The sequence below is a fragment of the Pyricularia grisea genome (genome assembly GCF_004355905.1).
Source record: "Pyricularia grisea strain NI907 chromosome Unknown Pyricularia_grisea_NI907_Scaffold_1, whole genome shotgun sequence".
In the NCBI taxonomy this organism is placed as follows: Eukaryota; Fungi; Ascomycota; class Sordariomycetes; order Magnaporthales; family Pyriculariaceae; genus Pyricularia; species Pyricularia grisea.
In genome coordinates, this window is record NW_022156716.1 from 1,227,885 (window position 1) to 1,246,895 (window position 19,011).

Sequence of the window (19,011 nt, forward strand, 5' to 3'; positions counted from 1 at the left end):
GGTCGGTTACGGTTGCTTCCCCTTAGGTTGTTGTGGGGCCAAATTAGATTGGAAGAAATGTACGGGCACCCAGTAGCTTACCTACGAATCCACTAAACCCGGATTCAGGCTAGAATTCAGCTTAGGCGACATGCACAATCAAGAACGTTATCTGGGTTATTTTCACCGCGATCTTTTTCCTCTGCATCCCGTCTCTCTCACCCTATCAGCCGCTGGCTCGATCCTTTTGGCTTTAAGGTACAACTCCAGGCCGTGTAGTTGGGCATCGATGCCTTGCATCGACCACACCTTCATCTGTCAAGCGAGCACTGGGTCGCACTCATTGGAACAGAAGGGAAACTCGTGCCTTCGACTACCTGCCTCACCTGCCTACCTCAACTCATCTGGTAGGTAGGTAGTCATAGGCACGGTTCCTTATATGTTGAGAACGGCCTCCCTCGCCTTTATCATCGCATAATCTCTCTATTCTTCTCCAAGTCTCCTTCATCGGCACCGACTTTGAGCGAATATTTGAGTTTCCGTTGTAACTTTGCTAATTGAGCCAGGATTAAACCGATTCGCGTCAGTTTCTTTATGATCTGCACCTCATTTGGTGAAAGTCTGCTGCCTACAGCCATTGGCTTGTACAACGGTCCCAAGTAACAATAAGCCAGATTGGGACTTGTCTCATTATGGAGAGTCCACAGAAGAGATCGTCCTCCAAACTCAACACACCAGACGCACCAGGGTCTCCTAATCATCCAGAAGATTCACAGGAGACACAGATCCTCAACCCCAACCTCATCAACGCCGAGGCTCAAGGCACTCGGCCACAAGTCAGAACCCCAGAGCCTCAGACCAGGAGCGGAAGCGCCGGCCCAGAGGCACTTTTCACAAGCCCTGGACAGATTCCCGATTTCGATTGGGACGACTTCAGGTCACAGTACGAACAGGCGCTCGCCAAAGCCAACGACAAAGAACTGGAGCTACTTCGCGAGTTTGACGGACTGGTGAAGTATTTCAACGTATGGGCTGCCGCGGCCTCTGCGCATGACAACGAACGTGCTGTGAAGCGATTGCAGACACGCCAACGATACGTCCAGATTGGCGAGGAGAATCTGGCACACAGGAAGCAACATTGTATGTCTCTTATCCCTGAAATTCGATTACTGATTATTGAAAGCTTACCGCGTGCTGACATGGTTGTAGTGGCGGAAGTAGTACGTGCTTTTCAAAGTGCGCTAGCTCTCCTTAGTCGGTAGAGGCTACTCGTTCTATATCTCGCCTAGCCTTGCGAGATATCATGGCAAATCTCCCAGTTATTACGCAGGCAGGTGCTCTTCAGAATTTCCAATACCGAGATCACTACCGAGTCCGTTATTAATAATGATTTCAGGATGATTTGGCGGCTTTTCATCAGAAACACTTCTCCGAGATTTCCTTGTCGAATTTCGCAACACAGTTCTTGTCGGCTGAGGATCATGACTGCACCGAAGAAGACGATTTTGATGATGGACTCGGCTATTACCCTGACGGAGTAAAGCGAACTCTAACCGATGAGCAGATAGAAATATTTAGGCACTCGGAATTGGAGGCCGAGCGCAGAAAGGCTGAGAAAGCTCGGGACAAAGAGGACGGCGAGATTGAAGACGATCAAGCCATAGCCCTCACAGAGATCGCATCGCTACCGAGCGGCGAGCTGGATGCCAAAACGAAAAAGAAAAAGAAAAAGAAAGGAGGCAAAGGCAAGAATCGTCGACAAGAGGTTAAGCCCGACTTGCGCAAGAGGACATGGGATGTAGTCGATGTTGGAATGTATAACCTCGATTACGATGGAGAAGCTGGCTCAGCAACTCATGAAGGAAATTCAGCGAAACGGCGTCAGGTATGTTATGAAGAGGATTGATTGATGGAAAGCCCGAAAAAAAATATACAATTGCTCAAAGGTATGTCACATTTTCGGAATTCACCACAATTACAACCTGCCTTCATGATGAAAACCATCGTATCGTCATCCTTAGTCGGAAATCCAATCTCGTGGCTCAGCCGACGACAGCATCAAGCTTTGCTTGGTTGCTAAGGTTGGGCCTCCTGGGAGGAGCATGTCGAGCAATAATCTTCTCTCTGACCTGGCAACACCATGTCTCGTTAATTTTTGACTCGTTCCGTGAATACTCTGGACGAATACTAAAGTTTGACGCGAACAGGGAAGTCCGTTCGATAATCAGCAACGCGCAGAACTTGCAGATCGTTCAGCGCCAATATTCGGATGATACAGCACCAGTGACGGAAAGTCGTGAGGGCTAAGCCGAAAGGTTGGCATTCATGGTGGGACAAGGGTTTGGTTTGTTGTGAGAAGGCTTTAAGGGAAACGGTATCGTGGACTGCGGACTGCGCGGTGAGTGGTTCATTATTTTTGAGAGGACGCAAAACCACCACATATAAGTAAGTAATCAGGTGCATTTTTTACACCTCGGGCCTGCATTTGTAGTCTAATAATTGCATGGACTTCCCAACCACTTTATGTTGTACCTTTTCTTTGTGCATCAGCCGAGCCTCAAAAGAGTAGCACATAAGAGGAGGGATGACGCCTGAAAATGGGGCTTCATATTGCAAGTTACAAGTAAGCGAAAACGTTGACCTAAAAGGAATTTATGTTGAAAGGATCTAGACTAGATAGTTCTAGTTCTAGTTCTAGTTCTAGTCTAGCTTAGTCTATTTAAGTCGGCCAGATCTGAACCTAGAAGAACAAGTGACAACGCATAGTACAGTAGTATCAAGCCGAATTTGTTGCCACTACTCCGTATGCGCCGTCAACTTTTATTCCCGGTTTGCAGAGTGGGGGATTTCGCGAGGGGAAAGGGTCTATGTACCTTAGGTTGGCTTGGTTGGTACCAACTGCATACCAAGCACGCCTTTGGTTTTTTTTTTTTTTTTTTTTTTTCCCTCTCTTAGGTGAAGTGGATCTCTGATTAGTGGGCAGTCCAGTAATTTAGGTAGGTGAGTACATCGCCTGAGCGGCAACCGGATAAGCTTGGTTAAGGCAGGTAGGCACTGTACTAGGGTCGGCAGGGTGCTGATTGTAAAGTACTGTACTCGGGGAGTGGGCACGCTCTAGACCCAGAATTTTCAACCCCCGCCTTCCCGCCGGCGCTGTGGGTGACTTTGCGATGTGTGTGCAGCCCAGCCAGTCTAGATCACTATTGCATTCTTAGGTAGCACCATCCAGCATCCAACAGCCAAACAGGTTTTATTTCGCAGCCGCCAATCTATCCAGATTTCCTAGTTGTCGGAAGAGACGACCAAAACCTGATTTGTCGGATCGCCAGCGAAGCTACGTAACACCACGCTCAAAATCCCAAGACCTTTGAGAAGGCTTCGCCGATCGTCAGGCCGTCGCCGAGGAAAATAAACCCCAGCCACCCTCTGTGAGCCAAACATCTGGTTGGCTTCTGTTTTCCTCGTCGTTGTCGTCGTCGTCCCTTCCTCCTGAAACCACAGCCATCGTCGTTCGACACGCCGGGCGATTGTCAATCACGGCTCCGGCCTGCTCACACCTTTCAACAGCGCTCTGGACTCGCCCGCACCCGGCGGCGCACGTCGATCCCTCAACCCCCCGTCTAGAGAGTGCGTCGGTGGTGCCGCACCACCCGATGCACACCATGGCGCGCGTTTACGCTGATGTCAACGCGAACATGCCCCGGAGCTACTGGGAGTATGATACGGTCAACATCAGCTGGGGTGTGCTCGAGAACTACGAGGTGGTGCGCAAGATCGGTATGTTTTCGCGCCCATTCTGAGATTGCTAGGGAGAAAAGGCGGGGAAAGGGAGTCTTGAAGTCAGGGCAGGCAGAGATACAGACAGACGGGGAACAAAAAAAAAAAAAAAAAAAAAAAAAAAAAAAAAAAAAAAAAAAAAAAAAAAGGTCCACGGCTGGAGCAGACTGACTGATTCTTGGGATATCCAATCTCGCAGGTCGCGGAAAGTACTCAGAGGTCTTTGAAGGCATCAACGTCGTCAACTACCAGAAATGCGTCATCAAGGTTTTGAAGCCGGTCAAGAAGAAGAAGATCAAGCGAGAAATCAAGATTCTGCAGAACCTCGCTGGTGGGCCGAATGTTGTGGCCCTGCTCGACGTGGTTAGAGATTCACAGGTACGGAAATTCCACATCCTCAACATATATATATTGGTGCCTCGTTCCTCTTGCTCACATGGCAATGGTGTCATCGCAACAACAGAGCAAGACTCCATCACTCATTTTCGAGTACGTCAACAACACCGACTTCCGCACGCTCTACCCCAAGTTCAACGACATAGATGTGCGGTATTACATCTTGGAGCTGCTCAAGGCGCTCGACTTCTGCCACAGCAAAGGCATCATGCACCGCGACGTGAAACCTCACAACGTTATGATCGACCATGAGAACCGCAAGCTGCGCCTGATTGACTGGGGTCTGGCCGAGTTCTACCACCCGGGCACTGAGTACAACGTCCGTGTTGCGTCTCGCTATTTCAAGGGCCCCGAGTTGCTGGTCGACTACCAGGAGTACGATTACTCGCTCGACATGTGGAGTCTCGGGGCCATGTTCGCTTCAATGATCTTCCGCAAGGAGCCATTCTTCCATGGGAACAGCAACTCGGACCAGCTGGTCAAGATCGCCAAGGTTCTCGGCACCGACGACTTATTTGACTACCTCGACAAGTACGAGATTGAGTTGGACGCCCAATACGATGACATCCTGGGTAGGTTCCAGAAGAAGCCCTGGCACAGCTTCGTGACGGCGGAGAACCAGAGGTTTGTGAGCAATGAAGCCATCGACTTCCTGGACAAGCTCTTGAGATATGATCACATGGTGAGTCTTTTGATATAGATTCGAAGTTCCTAGTTTCAATCTGTTCTAACCCTTGCCCCTTTCTCAGGAACGTCTGACTGCAAAGGAAGCGATGGCGCATCCTTACTTCGAGCCCGTCCGTGGTGAGGGTGTATTGGAGCGCCTCCTTGCGGCAGGAAGCAGCACCTCGGCTTGAAAAAAAAAGAAGCATGGGATTTCAGTCTGATGTTCGTTTCTCTGGCTTTTTCGGTATCAATCACCAACTTTTGACCAATCCGTTCCAGTCACATTACAGATGTCAACAGCAAAAAAAAAGACGTCTCAAACAAGATACCCCCCCGAGATAATTACTTCAAGCATAAAGAAGCGGATGAGGGACTTATCTCAGAAAAGAAAAAAAAAAAAAAGAAAGATCTCTACCCCGTTCCCGTGTGAACCCGAGCTCTGTATCTCGAGGTTGTAGGCGTGTGTGCGCTTCTCAAGAAACAGCGAGCGGCACAGGTACAGGTGGGGGGCGTCAATGGTTGTTTTGGGTCGGAACCGTGGGTAGTAATATTTGTAGGTGAAAGTCATGCCCGGGTTGGGACGCTTCGCCAAGTTGGTCGATTCCCGAAAAAAGGAGACAATGACGGTGTCGTGCTTGGTTGAGTTTTCAGGCCTGGCGGTTTCAGCGAACCTTGGCAGTTGTTGACGGCGGCGGCTCAAGGTGACGTACGGGTTGTCGGCCCCAGTACTTGGGGAGTTATGCAGAAGAATAAACAAGATTCATTATGATCATCGCTTTGTTGTTAGTTGCTATTTAATGCTCCCTCCCAAAATGCTGTCCGTCCCTGTGTTGCCTTTGCAAGTAAGCTCATATGCGTCATCTACTCATGATTATCATCCCCTTGAGAGTATATAAACTCAATGTTCCAAATGATGGTACCGAAAACGGAACAGAAGTGTATTGTCCCTCACGTCCAAAACCGTATGCTTAACCCTGATTTTGGGTGTGATGTCGCTCTGCAATGTCAAAAAAACAAAACATATTCCCAGGAAACAAGCAGGAAAACTGATGCGTTGGGTTCTTGGGCTTGACTTTGACTGCACTTTACTGTTGGTCACCAATACAAAAAAAGCACCAGTCGCGATCACACCGAAAGCCTTCTTCGCCGCATCTCCGCTTCGATCCACCTGGCGTCTGGATCACGGATCTTACAGGACTAGAGTTGACACGCGATCGAACGCTGCTGCTTCCGCTGCCTGTTGCACGTCCGCGGTGGGAGAGCGGAGTGGTGTGGAACTGCGCGCCAGACACGAGTGAAAACGACGAGGCCTTGGGCTTCGCATGAACGCTGCTGCTGGCTTTGGTCATAAAAAGGCGTCGACTGAGCGACTTTGGCGTTTTCTTCTTGATTGGCGAGGACAGGGTCTCCCGGGAGATACGTGCAGGGCCTGCATAACCGCCGCTGCTGGCAACACTCCGGGTGCGTGGGGTGAAGTATGTCGAGAGCTCGTCCTCGTCGGACCCGTCGTTAACAAGTGACAGCAGCGAGCCTACTGATCTCACCGATCTTCTGCTGGGAGTCGAAGTGAGAGGCGGACTTCGCGTCGCAGGCCGGGAATCCTGAGTTGATAATGATTTGTCGACAAGGTTGCTCTCAGGCGGCCATTGCCTCCGCGTTCGCCTGCGGAGGTACGCTGAACCCTGTTTTCCTGAAGCGAGCTGGTCTCCGAGCTGCGTGGGAAGACTTTGAGGGGATGATTTGTGACTCGTTTGATCTTGAGGGATAACGCTCTGCCTATGCGAGACCTCGAGCTGGCCAAGACTTGAGTCTGCTGAAGCATGTTGCACCACCTCCAGATCAGGCTCTGATACTGGCTCAACATGCTGCTCATTCGCTGGGCGAAAGTATTCTTCCAGCACCGGTTCATCCACCGGCCGTCGTAGTCCGGATGATTCCGGTGACTGTGATGCTTCGCCGTCCTCAACTGCGACAGGGGATACAATCGTAGATTCTTGTACTGGCGCTGGCTCAGGAGGTTGGTTGTCCACGAGCATCGAGAGCTCCTCGTCTTCGAATGCTGCTGGGGGAGTGTTCTCATGTTCTAGATCTTCGACCAGCGCGTGTTCGGGCTGGGGCTCTGCTTCAGCAATCAGTGCAGTAAAGCTCGGTGATTGGCTACTGAGAGTGACATCAGCAGACGTTGCAACCGGCTCTGGCATTCCCAGGGGTGAACGTGTAGGGCGAGGAGGAGAGTCCAGCTCAGGGGAGACACTCCTTGGTCGAAGAATGAGAGGACCTCGGCGACGGCCTCTGCCAGCGGCCTTGGGAGCTGGCACCCAACCCCCATCTTCCTCGTCAGAGAACCCATACGAGGGATCGACATAATTTTTCGTAAAAGTTTCAGGCGGCGCTTCGGTCTTTTTTGGTTGCCCTTTGTTGCCCCCTGAAGGCAGTCTTGGACTCAACATGGTCGTTTCTTCAACAGTACTCGCTTGACCAGATGTTTGTTCGTCAGATTCGGTGTCGGTTTCCAGCAATTCTTTATTTGTAAATTCTCGTGGCCTGCTTGGACTTTCCGGATTTTCCAACGCTGCGGAACCGGACTCTATGACGCTTTCGTCCCTGATAGGCGCCCCTTGACTGACTGGCTCAAGTGTCTCAACAGGTGCATTTAACAAAGAAAGTTTACTCTGCTCCAACTTTTGGAGCCTCTCGTCTATTATATGAATAACAATGCTTTCGTGTTTTCGTTTTAATGGTCGTTGCGGGTAACCTGTCTCCATACACTGGGATTCTGTGACGTCTCTCTCATCCTCGGTGGGTGGTGGCGATCTAGGTACAGTGGCGGAGTGAGCCTCGCGATGCTTTGACTTTCCGGGCCGAGATGTTGACCTCGTATGTGATTCTTGGTTGGGCACTCTTTCTATACAGCCACTGGTCTCAGGACTAGTAGCCGATCGAGTTTCTGACTCGTATGGTGAAGCATTCCGCTGATTTAAGGGTGTCCGTTCCGGACCTATGTGAGATGCCCGTTTTGTAATTTCATCTTCAGAGTCGGTGTCATGAGTGAATATGGGGCGCGGCTTGCGCACGATGGACTTCGTGGCAGCACTGCTTTTCGTCTTTACCGGAGCTGTTGACTTTTTCTGCAGTAGTGATGGTGGCAGCGCAGGGACTCTCCAGGCTGGTTCCACGAGTTCATTGGTGACGCTGAGGGGGTCAAATGATGGATCCGAGGCGCTGCGACTTGCCGCTGCCATCGTCAGTAGCCGGTTCAGGGTCCCTAACAGCGTACCTGACTTGGACAGACCGCCGTTTACCGATGATTCCAGCGCACTGAAAGATGGAGGTAGCTGCGGAGGCTCGGGTATATCGGGGAGGTCTGGGATGGCGTCCGATGATGGGATGTGACTGGGTTCCTCGTCGTCCTCCCCATCAGCCTCGAGATCGATGCTGCCCTCCTCATGCTCGTCCTCTCCGTCATCCTCCTCTTCCCCATCACTATAAAGTTGGTTCAGGTCTATGCCGTCCTCATCATCACCCTCTTCCTCTCCCTCCTCATCCCCCTGACCGGCTACGTCTGTGCAGTCATCGCCAACGGCGGCCACTGGCAGGTTCCCCCCAAAGATGCCTCGGAAATGGCCTCTGTCAACAGTGATTTTGCCGGTGTTAAGGTCGATTTCATCACCCTCATCGCCAAAGTCTCTGCCGTATTTTTCAAAGATGTTTTCCAACGTAGATTTGAATGAGAAGGCAGATCGATATGTAGACCTTTGGAATTGACGATCGAGCGCTAAATCCTCAATGTTCAGGTCTAATTCGTCACCGTCCTGGTCAAGACTGTGAGAGAGCCTAGGCTTCTTGCTAGGAGGCTCCATGCTTCAGAAGATGATGCGATGACCATAATTGGACCATGAAGACGCTTAAGTGGAATGTTAGAGTGCACATATATCGACAATTGACATATGCTACTTTGCTCGGCGTTCAATGGCAATCTTTATCGCAGTGACTAGCAAGGGGGATTGGGGAATTTGACGCGTCTATGCGACGCGCTACAAATTTCCACTCCATAGCAACCTCCAGTGTACGGATACCTACAGTGAGTACCTAAATGTGGGTCTGTAACGGGCATAGAGGCACTGTACATTGATGAAGTCCACACTGTACACAGTACTGTAGGCCTGGCAACACCTTATCCATTCAGGGGGGACGTTGTCGGTATTGCAATTGGTTCGTCTGCGCCGCGTGAAAGGAATGACGTGCGGTGCAGGGTCCACAAGACTCGGGAAGCTGCAGGCGGCGGGGTCGTGTGAGCTATCCGTTAAGTACAAGGTCTAGACTTGTAGTAACCCTGGGGCTTTCGGTACGAACCCCAACCCAATGTACCTACTCTAAACTCTCCTCCCATACCTACATCGACAAATCTTCAAAGCCATTCCGCCAGCAGCCAAACGCACCCCTTCTCAGCTTGGCTTAACGAAACTCCACCAAGCCCCGTATGCTGCATAGGCTTCCAAAAGAATCTCACCGATGAGGCTCGGTCACTGGCGAGCGTCCGAGAGCCCTGTCGATGATGTTTTGCCAGAAATGCCGGACGCCGCTCAAGCTCGACGGGTCGCTGGATGATCTCAACCCAGCCGCCTACGATCTTCTCGTCAGTGAGTTCTACCTCATGTGACCCCCCAATAGGCAGAAAACATATGAAGACGATGGTCAACTTTGGACCGGAAGCTCAAGAACTGACTGTTATCCAGCCACCTCCTCACAACAGCAAGTCCACAAGGATACTTCATCGTCATCATCGTCAAGTCCTGCACACGTCCACAATCAAAACAGGAAGGCCGCGTACGAAAATGCAATCAAGAATGCCATCGGCTCGCCTACTTTCAAGAGGCGCAGCGACATTAGTGGTTTGCGCGGGGATAAGGCCATGCGTGACAGCTCCATGTCGTTCATCCTGCTAGAGGAGTCTCAGATTGCACCATCGAGACACGGAACTTCGGGGCGCTCGTCGGGACCAGCCTCACCAAACAAGTCAAAGGGAGCTTCCGCTACAGGTACGGATGATGACGGTGCCAACGAGGCTAACCGCATGTTGAGGCTATTTGAGATACTCTCGGCACGGTCCGACATTGACCACCCCGTCTGCGTCGAATGCACCGACATACTCGTCGAAGGATTGCGCAAACGACTCGAATCTGCGTCTAGGGAACGTAGCACCTATGTCAACTTTCTCAAAAAGCTCGAGCTGGAAAGCCCCACTGACGATGAGTTGAAGACGCAAGAGGAGGCTCTCACCAAGGCAAAGGAGCAAGAAGCAGCGGCTCTTAAAGAGCTCATTGCGCTCGAGAAAGAAAAGGCTAGCCTGGACGACGAGATTCTAGCTCTCGAGGAGGAGTCACGGCAGATGGATGCCGAGGAGGAACAGTTCTGGCGCGAGCGCAACGCGTTTGCATCGCAGCTGGCAGACTTCCAGAACGAGCGTGACAGCATAAACTCGAAATACGACCACGATGCGAGGCTGTTGCAGTCTCTGCAGCGGACGAACGTGTATAACGACACGTTCCTCATTAGCCACGACGGCACCTTCGCCACGATTAATGGTCTGCGCCTCGGCCGGCTGCATAACACCCCGGTCGACTGGCCCGAGATCAACGCTGCTTGGGGCCACGCACTTTTGCTGGTCGCCACAGTCGCCGACAAGCTACAATACCGTTTCGACGGGTACGAACCTCAGCCCATGGGCTCCATGTCGCGGATCATCCGATTCGAGCCACCGTCGCCGGCAGCATCCCGCGTAGGATCTGCCCCACCGCAGGCGCCCAAGAAAAAGGTCCTGGAGCTCTATTCGTCCGGAGACATGCCGCTCGGCCTGACTTTTATGCACAGGAAGCTCGACGCCGCCATGGTGGCATACCTCGAGCTCGTGCGGCAGCTGGGCACGTTCATGGTCCGCACCACCACTGCCAACGGGAAGCCCCTCACGCTCCCGTACGTCATTGATGGCGACAAGATCAACGGCATCAGCATCAAGCTGGGTATAGCTCAGGACGATGCTTGGACCAAGGCCTGCAAGTTCGTCCTCACTTGCTGCAAATTCCTCCTCGCACATGCTAGTAACATAAGCACCATGGCGAACGGGCGTGGCAAGGTTTTGGGTTCAGGGTTGACCTGATAGATGGTTTGTAGCCCCGTCTACGGCTTGTGATTTTTGTCTCCATACAGTGTGTTTTGGGGTATTCATTTTTGTGTTTTTTTTTTTTTTTTTTTTTTTTTTTTTTTTTTTTTTTTTTTTTTGCTTCCTATTGATAAAATGGCAAGACGGCGTTCATGGGAAATGGATTTTGTGGCTTTACCAATAATGATGATTTTTGGCTTGAAGGGTTTGATTTTTTTTCAAATAGTAAAACAACAGGCAGTCCTCTCCCCTGGCAAGAATAGAACAGGCTTTTGATGTCGTGAGTATATGGATAATATTTGGGTCCTTGTTTTCTTGATGGTTTGCGATGTTTCTCTGTGCATGGTAAGGTTGGCTTGAAAGAACTTTGTTCACTCAAACTCGAAGGAAAGGTCAACAATAATAATCTTGTCATTGAATCATAAAGCCATATTCCAGACATGAAATCCTTCATCCTCGGTGTTCCATCCCGCGCATTATCCCTCAACGCCAGTAAAACAAACATACCCTCCAGAAAAGAAAAGACCCTTTGCAAACACCCATTACCCAAACATCACACAAAATTCCATCATTGCTTGTTGGCCCCAGACAAAAGCTTCGCGTACAGTTCGACAATGACATCTCCCCACACTTGTCCCTTGCCTACCTTGTCGCCAATCTCCTTGCTCAAGAAGTCTGCCATCCGGTCCTCGTTGAAACGCTGTCCGTAGACGACCCTTGCTCGCGGCTTAACAACCGTACCACCCACACTCTGGCCACTCAGATCGATGAGAACCTCGACCTTGGTCTTCAGCCCCGCCAGCAGCAAAGTCGCCTTGACGACCATGGATGTGTCAGAAGTCCGTGAGACCCTGGTTGGGAAGGTGCAGTTTATGCTCCTGATATTGGCAGAGACCTTCTTGGCCTCAAGCCAGCCGGCGCCCACCACGTCGAGCATGTGGCGCAGCGAGGTGCGCGGCTGGTCCAGACCCCTGACCTGATCGCGGATGCACTGAAGGAAGAATTCGAGCTCGGTAGTGATGGGTACGGGATCGCGTTCGCGGTTGGCTGCGATGTACCAGAGGTCGATGTTGGTTGGCTGCTTCCTGGCCGCGCTGTCCGGGGTAGCGAAGCTGGTGGGATCGAAGACCAGCTCAACCTCGCGGTTGTAGGTCATTGAGACAGTCGTACCGGAGCAGCCCGTGACTGTCCAGCCGTGCTCTTTCTCGATGGCCTCGACGCGTGCTGTTTCAAATGGGTTGGTTAGTTAGCATGTTGGATCACACAGAGAAGAATGACCAAGTTAGTGGTCGTAAGTGTAAGTGATAGAAAGAAAGGAATAATATAATAGTAAAACATACCTTTAAGATCCATAATCTCGTCAGGTCTCCAGCCTCTGCATTCCTCTCTCACACGTTCAGCTTCACGGATCTCGTCCAGACATAGCTGCTTCTTTGTCCCCAGCTCCCCAATAGCTTCTTCGGACTGATGAAGGTCCTGCTCGAGTTCTGCAATCTGCTGCTTCTTCAAGTCGATGTCTTGGGTGGCAGCAAGCAGCTCGTCCCGCGCAGCTTGCAACTCGTCGGGATCGCAATCTGCCAGCTCACGCACCGCCTCGTCGAGTAGGTTGTGCTCCTTTTCGAGTTGAGCAAATTTTTTGACGAGTCCAGGAAGGACAGAGTCTATGAGAGCCTGCTTCTTCTTCAGGATCTGTTCATCTTGAGCCATGCCCTCGGCCGTCTTCTCTAAGCCTTCTTTGAGACCTTCTTGTAGCTTCATTCGCCATTCGTACCACATGGCCTTGCTGAGGAGGCGAGCATGCAGCTTGACATTCTTGAATTGGTTATCCATCAGAACTCTGAAGTCCGGGCTGGCTGACATATACTCTCGGAACAGAGGCGGGTTGTCAGCGAGCGTCTCGCTCTCGATCTCCCTGACGATGTCACGACCCTCCGAGATGTACTTCTTCAGCTCGCGGCAGGAGTGTTGATACAGCTCTAGCATCGGCACCGTACAGGCGCCGGCCACGACGCAGCGCTCAAATGACATGTCATCCTTGCCGTCACTTTCAGAGTTATTCTTGGCCTGTGGTGCGACGGTGTGTCGGCGTTTTGTGGTCGTCAGTTCCATGAAGCGAATGCTGGTCATGTTGAGGAAGTCCTGAAGACTGATACGTTCTTCGTCGTCGTCGTCGTCGTCGTCCAGATCCTCGGCATCAACGCCCTCGCCTCTGCCGAGATCTATTGCGCCATCGTTCTCAACGTCCCTAAAATGACTTAAACGTCTCGGGCTTGGTGCGGTCCTAGAGATCTTGATAGGAGATGTTGGTGTAGAAACTTCCAGAGATTGCTTGGTTGAGTCTTGGCTCCTACTGAACTTTGAAAGTCGTCCCGTGGTCTCCTCTTTGGATGGAGGCTGCTGCAGTTTGATACTTTTGACTGGACTCCCTTGGTGGTTCTTTAGTCTCTTCACTCCATCCTGCTCCTCCTCCCCCCCATCATCCAGCTCGGAAGGACGCTTTCCCAGCAAGCCCTTGGCACTGCCAACGTGTAAGCTCTTGCGACCACGGAGAGGATTCTTCTTGGGGCTGAGTCCCTGAATCATCTCTCTAAGATTCAGGGTGACGTCTCGCTCGTCGGCCTCCCGCTCCATGATCTTACGGCCATCTTCCTTGTCCATTTCTTGTTGCCTTTGGCGGTCGATTTCTTGCTCCATCATGCGCGGGTCATCCCACTTGACACCCCGGCGACCAAGCTCCAGATTTCTACTAGGCGAGAACTCTTTTGCTGCCTCGCCAATAGATGCTCGGCGTTCGAGAAGCTCCGCAACCCTCGGAGAACCCAGCCCCGAGCGGTCAGCACCGACACCAGAGAGTCGTCGCCTCTGAGGTGTCAGGGCTACAAGGGGAGTTGTTGCCCCTGTCGCGGGATCCTGTTGAAAAAGAGACCTGGTAGGGGACTTTTGCTTTGCTGGCGACACAGGGGTCTGCTTATTCTTTTGACCAGCTGAACGCACCGGCGACTTGGATCCACTAGCAATGAATCTAGATGGTGAAGACCGCGACGGCGTGCGTGGCCGCTCGGGAGATTTGGCGGGTTGAATCGATGGTTTTGCGGGAGAGTTTCGAGCTGGAGACTTGCGAACCGGAGAAAATGGACGATCTGGTGACCTGCGGAGTTCACTGCCCTTGAATGCTGAACGCTCAGGTGAGCGGCTTGGTGAACAGTTGGATAAAGGGTTACGGTTTAAAGTCGATGTCAAAGAGTTCTTGATTGACGAGGATGGCCTGGACGGCGACGATTGCCTGCCGTTTACCGAAGGCGCCTTCTCTAGTGATGAGCGAGACCCCTGAGGCGTTTTGTCGTTTTCATCCACTGGACGAGTGACCGATGCGAGGATTCCACCTAGTGACACAGGAGACATGTCCATGCCCGCAGTCATGTCCATCTCCCCGTCACTCTCAGTATCCTTATCGGTAGAGATGATTTTGCCTAATCCCACTGTCATGTCCATGCCGACAGTTGGCTCTGCATCTATATCATCGGGGCGCATCGTTGTTGTCCGGCGCCGCGCTCCAGGCTTGCCGCCCTTAGCAGCTCCTGTCGACCAAACACCACCCATGACGGTGGTCAGCTCCATTGACATATCCTCGTAGCCTTCGCTGTCTTCTTGTTCGTCATCGTCTCCGGCTGCAGATTGGATCCCACCCATTGGAGTGGTGAAATCCATAGTCTGGTCCACGCACATGGTCGCCTCCCTCTGGGCTGCTCTCTTCTGTGCCATGATCCCTCCAAGGGCGTGTGTCATGTCCATTGACATATCCATCCCGCTTTCGCTGGCCATGGTCTCATCGGCATCTGCCGCTGTGAGGATCCCTCCCATAGCATGCGTCTCCTCCATATCCATGCCGTCGTCCTCGTCCACAACTGATCGTACAGGACTTGAGAAAATCTCCTGGTCCTCCTGCATTCCACTGCCCGAGGCGGCCTTCTTGCCCCAGCCAACAAAGGCAGGAATTACCTCCTCATCCTCATTTGCAGCCGAACGGACACCTGCTCGCTGCGTGGCTAGTCGTAGCATCTCGTCGATACTGGCCGTGGAATCGCTGCTCATCATAGACATGGAACCCGCAGATACAGCAGAAGCTGTGGTCACCTCGTCGGCATCCAGCGTCATCATCGTGCCGTCACCAGCGTCCGAGTCAGACTCCGCCTCATCTGGGTCTTCAATGATATCGTCGCCGTTGTCCGAGTCCGAATCGTACACCGTGGAGCCCATAGTTTCGTCATGCTCGTCCAAAGGCGAGATTCCTGAACTCCGTCTCCGTTTCTTTTGGTGGAGATCCCTCTGATCTGCCGGAGAGTCTGGGACCATATCATCTATATGTTCAGGTGGGGTTGAGGGCGGCTCTGCTGGGTCCGACTCGGGCTGTGATACCTGCGGCGCCGGAGATGGAGCCGCACGTGATGAAGCGCGTCTCGTAGAATCCGTTGATGTGGTCGAATCTTGGAGGTACTCAATCTCGTGGAATGTGTGCAACGTAGCTTCAGCCGCAAACGATACACGCCTGTTGGCCAGTGACTTGCGTCGGGCTTCTCGTCTGTCCTTGATTTCCTTTTCAAGGGCCACCCTCTCCCTCTCCTCACGCTCGCGCGCTGCGGCTTGCTGCTCCTCCTCTGTCCGCAAGGCGACCTTGGTGGAGTCGCCTTCATTCCTACTAGTGGCCTGCTTCGGTTTATGTGGTGGTATTTCGGGCAAGATAGGGATGGTCGGTTTGAGGATTGATCTTGGCAGAGGTGCAGCTATAGACTGCCAGAGATGTATGCAAAGTTAGCTGCCATATGAAAAAAAAAACAATACATCGTGAGACTTCATGTCCCATAACTCACCTGTCTCCTGTTTCCATTCGCAGGTTTGAGCGCGTCTAGGCCACCAGGCCCTATGCTCTTGCTCCGCGACTTTTTGCGATTCGCGGCCAGTGATGCCGCCGACACGTCGACCGTAGCATTTTCCTTTTCTCCAGCCTTTCTGGACGGTTCAAGACCGCTCAGCGACTTGCGCGCTCTCTTGGTCGCGGGGAGCGTGACGTCGCCTTGTGGCGGCATTGCTGTTGTTGCTTCGGTTGCGAGCTTCGTAGGCGACAAAGGAAGAAAGCGCCAGGAGCTGCAGAGACGATTTTGTTATAAACGCGAAATCCCGAGTTCGCGCGTGGGCCTGGTCTCCCTCTTCAATCTGATATCAGAAGAATCAATATCGACGCGTGTGTTTGCTGCTAAATTGACGCGACCATGATGGTGGGGAAACTGGGTACCTTAGGCTTGATCGCGACCCTTTCTCCAACGGACAGTAAACAAGCGGCTAAAAGTGGGTCAGATACGTCAAATGGGAAGTGGTTGCTGTGGTGACAATCACGTGGAGCATGCATCCCTTCCTGCCATCGATGAGAGGCTTGGAGGGTCTCATTACACATTTTTAGTCTGGCATACACTTTATGTGATTGGGATTGTCGGGTTACCTTTTTGGATGATCGGCGAACATGCAGCTGTCGATCCATTGCGGCAGACATACGTAGGTATCCAAGTTTAGCATGTACACCCAAAGACCTCGAATCCAGAAAGCCTAAAGCTCGTCCTTCACAACCTCTTCGACTTTGGGCTTCTTCTCCAAGGCACTCGGAAGAAACCCCTCTAGTTCCATCCACTCAGCCGTAAACGCCGTGATTATCTTGGCCCAGTCCTGCAGCACCTCCACATCCAGATGCTCTCCGTCATCCTCCATGGTGTGCCATACACTCGGGAATGGCGTCGGTATCACGTGCAGTATGTCAACACCACGATTCATAAAGGGCACATGATCGTCTAGTATGTATCCCTGCGTGAAGGCAGTCGAGGGCTTCTCAGCCTCAACCAAGAACGGCTTGCTCTGTTGAGCCTGAAGGAGGTCGAGCTTGCGCAAGCGCTTCTCGACCTTGGCCATGTTTTGATAAGCCCAGTGGGTGTTTTGGAAGTACGAAGGTATCCGCGGGGTGGGTGCGCCCAGAAGGTCAAGCAGTACGAACAGAGATATGGACTTGAGGGGGGTTGGGTGAATAGACGACTGTGGGTGCACCTCTGCTTCCCAGTCGGCAGCAAGTGCTCTGTAGTTAGTTGTTTAACGAGTCAGTAACGAACAAACCTTGACACCTTGTGAACAGGATAGATGAAATGGGGGAACATGGATCATTATTACCTAGCACCGTAGAGTGAGTCCGTTTCTGTCCACGAGACCCACGCCTCCTCGCCATCCAGCAGGATAATTTGCACTCCCTTCTCCTCCTCCAGCCCACCTCCAGTCTCCCCACGAGCCGTCATTTCAGACCACTTCTTGGTCAGCCCACCGTCAATGCTCCTGGCAACGTGCATCAGCAAGGCGCAGGGTGCCGCGCTGTCCGTGGCCCCGATGAACCCCTCTGGCCGGAACAGGCTGTCATAATGCGCGACCAGAGTCAGCCTTGAAACGTCACCTTCGGCGGCCCATGGCGGGTCCCTCCTGAAGATAATGTTGCGGAATGGCACATCCTCGTCACCCGTTGCCGGGGTCTTTGCGGTTGTATTGTGCCAGATGATGGACCAGTCCGGAAGCTGCCGTGCAAAGAAGTTCACGAAATGATCCTGGACCTTTTGCGACCCCGGGGTTCCGGGGACTCGCGGGATCAATATCGGGGCTAAGAGCTGGCCCGTGCTGATATCAAAGTCGTCGCCTGCGCCCGGTATGTCCTTGAGGCTGTTGTCCGAAAGCTGTTCGTAAGCGGCTGCTAGAGGCGTCAAAAGCAGATGGAGCAACAATTGGCCGGTTAAAATAGGGCCCTTCATAATTCTTTGTATAGCAGGCAACCTCGTTTTTACTTCGCTCTCATTAATTATAACGCTATTCGATGCGCAAATACATTGTAATTAATCAAGCTTATTAGTACAGAATTAGCTTCAGTAGCATAATTCATTTGAGCTTAGTTGGCCTGTATCAGGCCCAGAACGCATTTGGTAAGCTCAATTTCAAGGTTACATTTTTTTTTTTTTTTGGAGAAAAAAGCCCGAGGGGTGAGGGGTCTTGGTTTTTTCTTACATACACGTGTAGCCTCACTCAAACCCTTTTAAAATATTTGAAATTGACTCATGTACCTCCAAACAACGTAACATTGTGACAAATTCATGAAGATGCATAAAAGCTTGGCTTTCCATCGGTTGATTGACTGACTGTGTGCAGGCTTGTGCGGAAATCGCAAAATCAAACAAGCGCTAGCTCACGGACCTCCGCTGAAAGTAAGGGTTCAACCACAATGTCACTTATATATTGCGACCTTAAACAGGATTCAAGTCTCCTTGACCAACGCCGTCACGATTCGTTTCAACTTCAATCAATGAAGAAGGTTTTGAACCGTAAAACATGATGCTTGGTACTTGAGGGGGAGCCAACTTTGCTTTACGAACTTCTAGTTTCGTGTTCTCAACCTTGGTGTTTCCTCGGCCATACCAGCTCGGTCGATGCAACCCAAGATAAGAGAAACCACAATACGAAGTCTGTAAACACAACGTCGCCCCTCATCGCTCGCGCTCCTATATACTTGTTTTGATGTATCAAACTCGTACAAACCCCATCAAGCGATTCATGATTGCAGCAAAAGAAGCAGGCATGGGAACACTTTTAATGCATGAGACATCGTATTTGTTGAGGGGCAAAAATAGGAGAGGCGTAGAGGCTGGCTTTGGCTCGGCTGATACGCAGGCAGGCGACGGCCGACCAAAGGCTAGGCTTACAGGGTCCAGAAAAAAAAAACATGACTCTGGACAGATCAAAGAACAAAAGAACAAAAGAACAAAAAATTTAAAAATTAAAAAATTAAGAAAGAAAAAAGCATCTAACGCAAATGCATGTCTCTTCCAGATCCAGGAACGTCTTCAACCGGCCACCATAGAGAAACCCGATATTGACAAAACAACGTCAAGCCATCGAAGCCTTTTCCCAAATGTCTCTATTACAACCATCCAGAAGAAACCTCCTTCGCGAATCACAATAAC

General features: G+C 51.6%; 6 protein-coding genes across 6 annotated transcripts; 3 read left to right on the plus strand and 3 right to left on the minus strand.

Annotated features, from left to right (window-relative positions):
- Positions 1–671: 671 nt before the first annotated feature.
- PgNI_00295 (uncharacterized protein) lies at positions 672–2,138 on the plus strand (the record flags this gene model as incomplete). Its single annotated transcript, XM_031120377.1, has 4 exons — positions 672–1,119; positions 1,299–1,351; positions 1,376–1,864; positions 2,001–2,138. The coding sequence occupies 4 exons, from the start codon at positions 672–674 to the stop codon at positions 2,136–2,138; spliced, it is 1,128 nt and encodes a 375-aa protein (XP_030987401.1).
- A 1,000-nt stretch (positions 2,139–3,138) lies between these two features.
- Positions 3,139–5,593, plus strand: PgNI_00296 (uncharacterized protein). Its single transcript, XM_031120378.1, has 4 exons — positions 3,139–3,756; positions 3,956–4,134; positions 4,220–4,834; positions 4,902–5,593. Exons 1-4 carry the CDS (start codon positions 3,633–3,635, stop codon positions 5,007–5,009), a joined length of 1,026 nt encoding a protein of 341 aa, XP_030987398.1. The 5' UTR covers positions 3,139–3,632; the 3' UTR covers positions 5,010–5,593.
- Positions 5,594–5,903: 310 nt separating this feature from the next.
- PgNI_00297 (uncharacterized protein) lies at positions 5,904–8,678 on the minus strand (the record flags this gene model as incomplete). Its single annotated transcript, XM_031120379.1, has 1 exon — positions 5,904–8,678. The coding sequence occupies one exon, from the start codon at positions 8,676–8,678 to the stop codon at positions 5,904–5,906; it is 2,775 nt and encodes a 924-aa protein (XP_030987399.1).
- Positions 8,679–9,213: 535 nt separating this feature from the next.
- PgNI_00298 (uncharacterized protein) lies at positions 9,214–10,975 on the plus strand (the record flags this gene model as incomplete). The annotated part of the gene is made up of 2 exons (XM_031120380.1): positions 9,214–9,458; positions 9,555–10,975. Exons 1-2 carry the CDS (start codon positions 9,371–9,373, stop codon positions 10,973–10,975), a joined length of 1,509 nt encoding a protein of 502 aa, XP_030987409.1. The 5' UTR covers positions 9,214–9,370.
- A 450-nt stretch (positions 10,976–11,425) lies between these two features.
- Positions 11,426–16,062, minus strand: PgNI_00299 (uncharacterized protein; the record flags this gene model as incomplete). The annotated part of the gene is made up of 3 exons (XM_031120381.1): positions 11,426–12,202; positions 12,319–15,766; positions 15,847–16,062. 3 exons carry the CDS (start codon positions 16,060–16,062, stop codon positions 11,547–11,549), a joined length of 4,320 nt encoding a protein of 1,439 aa, XP_030987410.1. The 3' UTR covers positions 11,426–11,546.
- Positions 16,063–16,434: 372 nt separating this feature from the next.
- Positions 16,435–17,911, minus strand: PgNI_00300 (uncharacterized protein). The gene is made up of 2 exons (XM_031120382.1): positions 17,186–17,911; positions 16,435–17,093 (listed from the first exon to the last, which is right to left on the minus strand). The coding sequence occupies exons 1-2, from the start codon at positions 17,806–17,808 to the stop codon at positions 16,577–16,579; spliced, it is 1,140 nt and encodes a 379-aa protein (XP_030985903.1). The 5' UTR covers positions 17,809–17,911; the 3' UTR covers positions 16,435–16,576.
- Between the last annotated feature and the right edge of the window lie 1,100 nt (positions 17,912–19,011).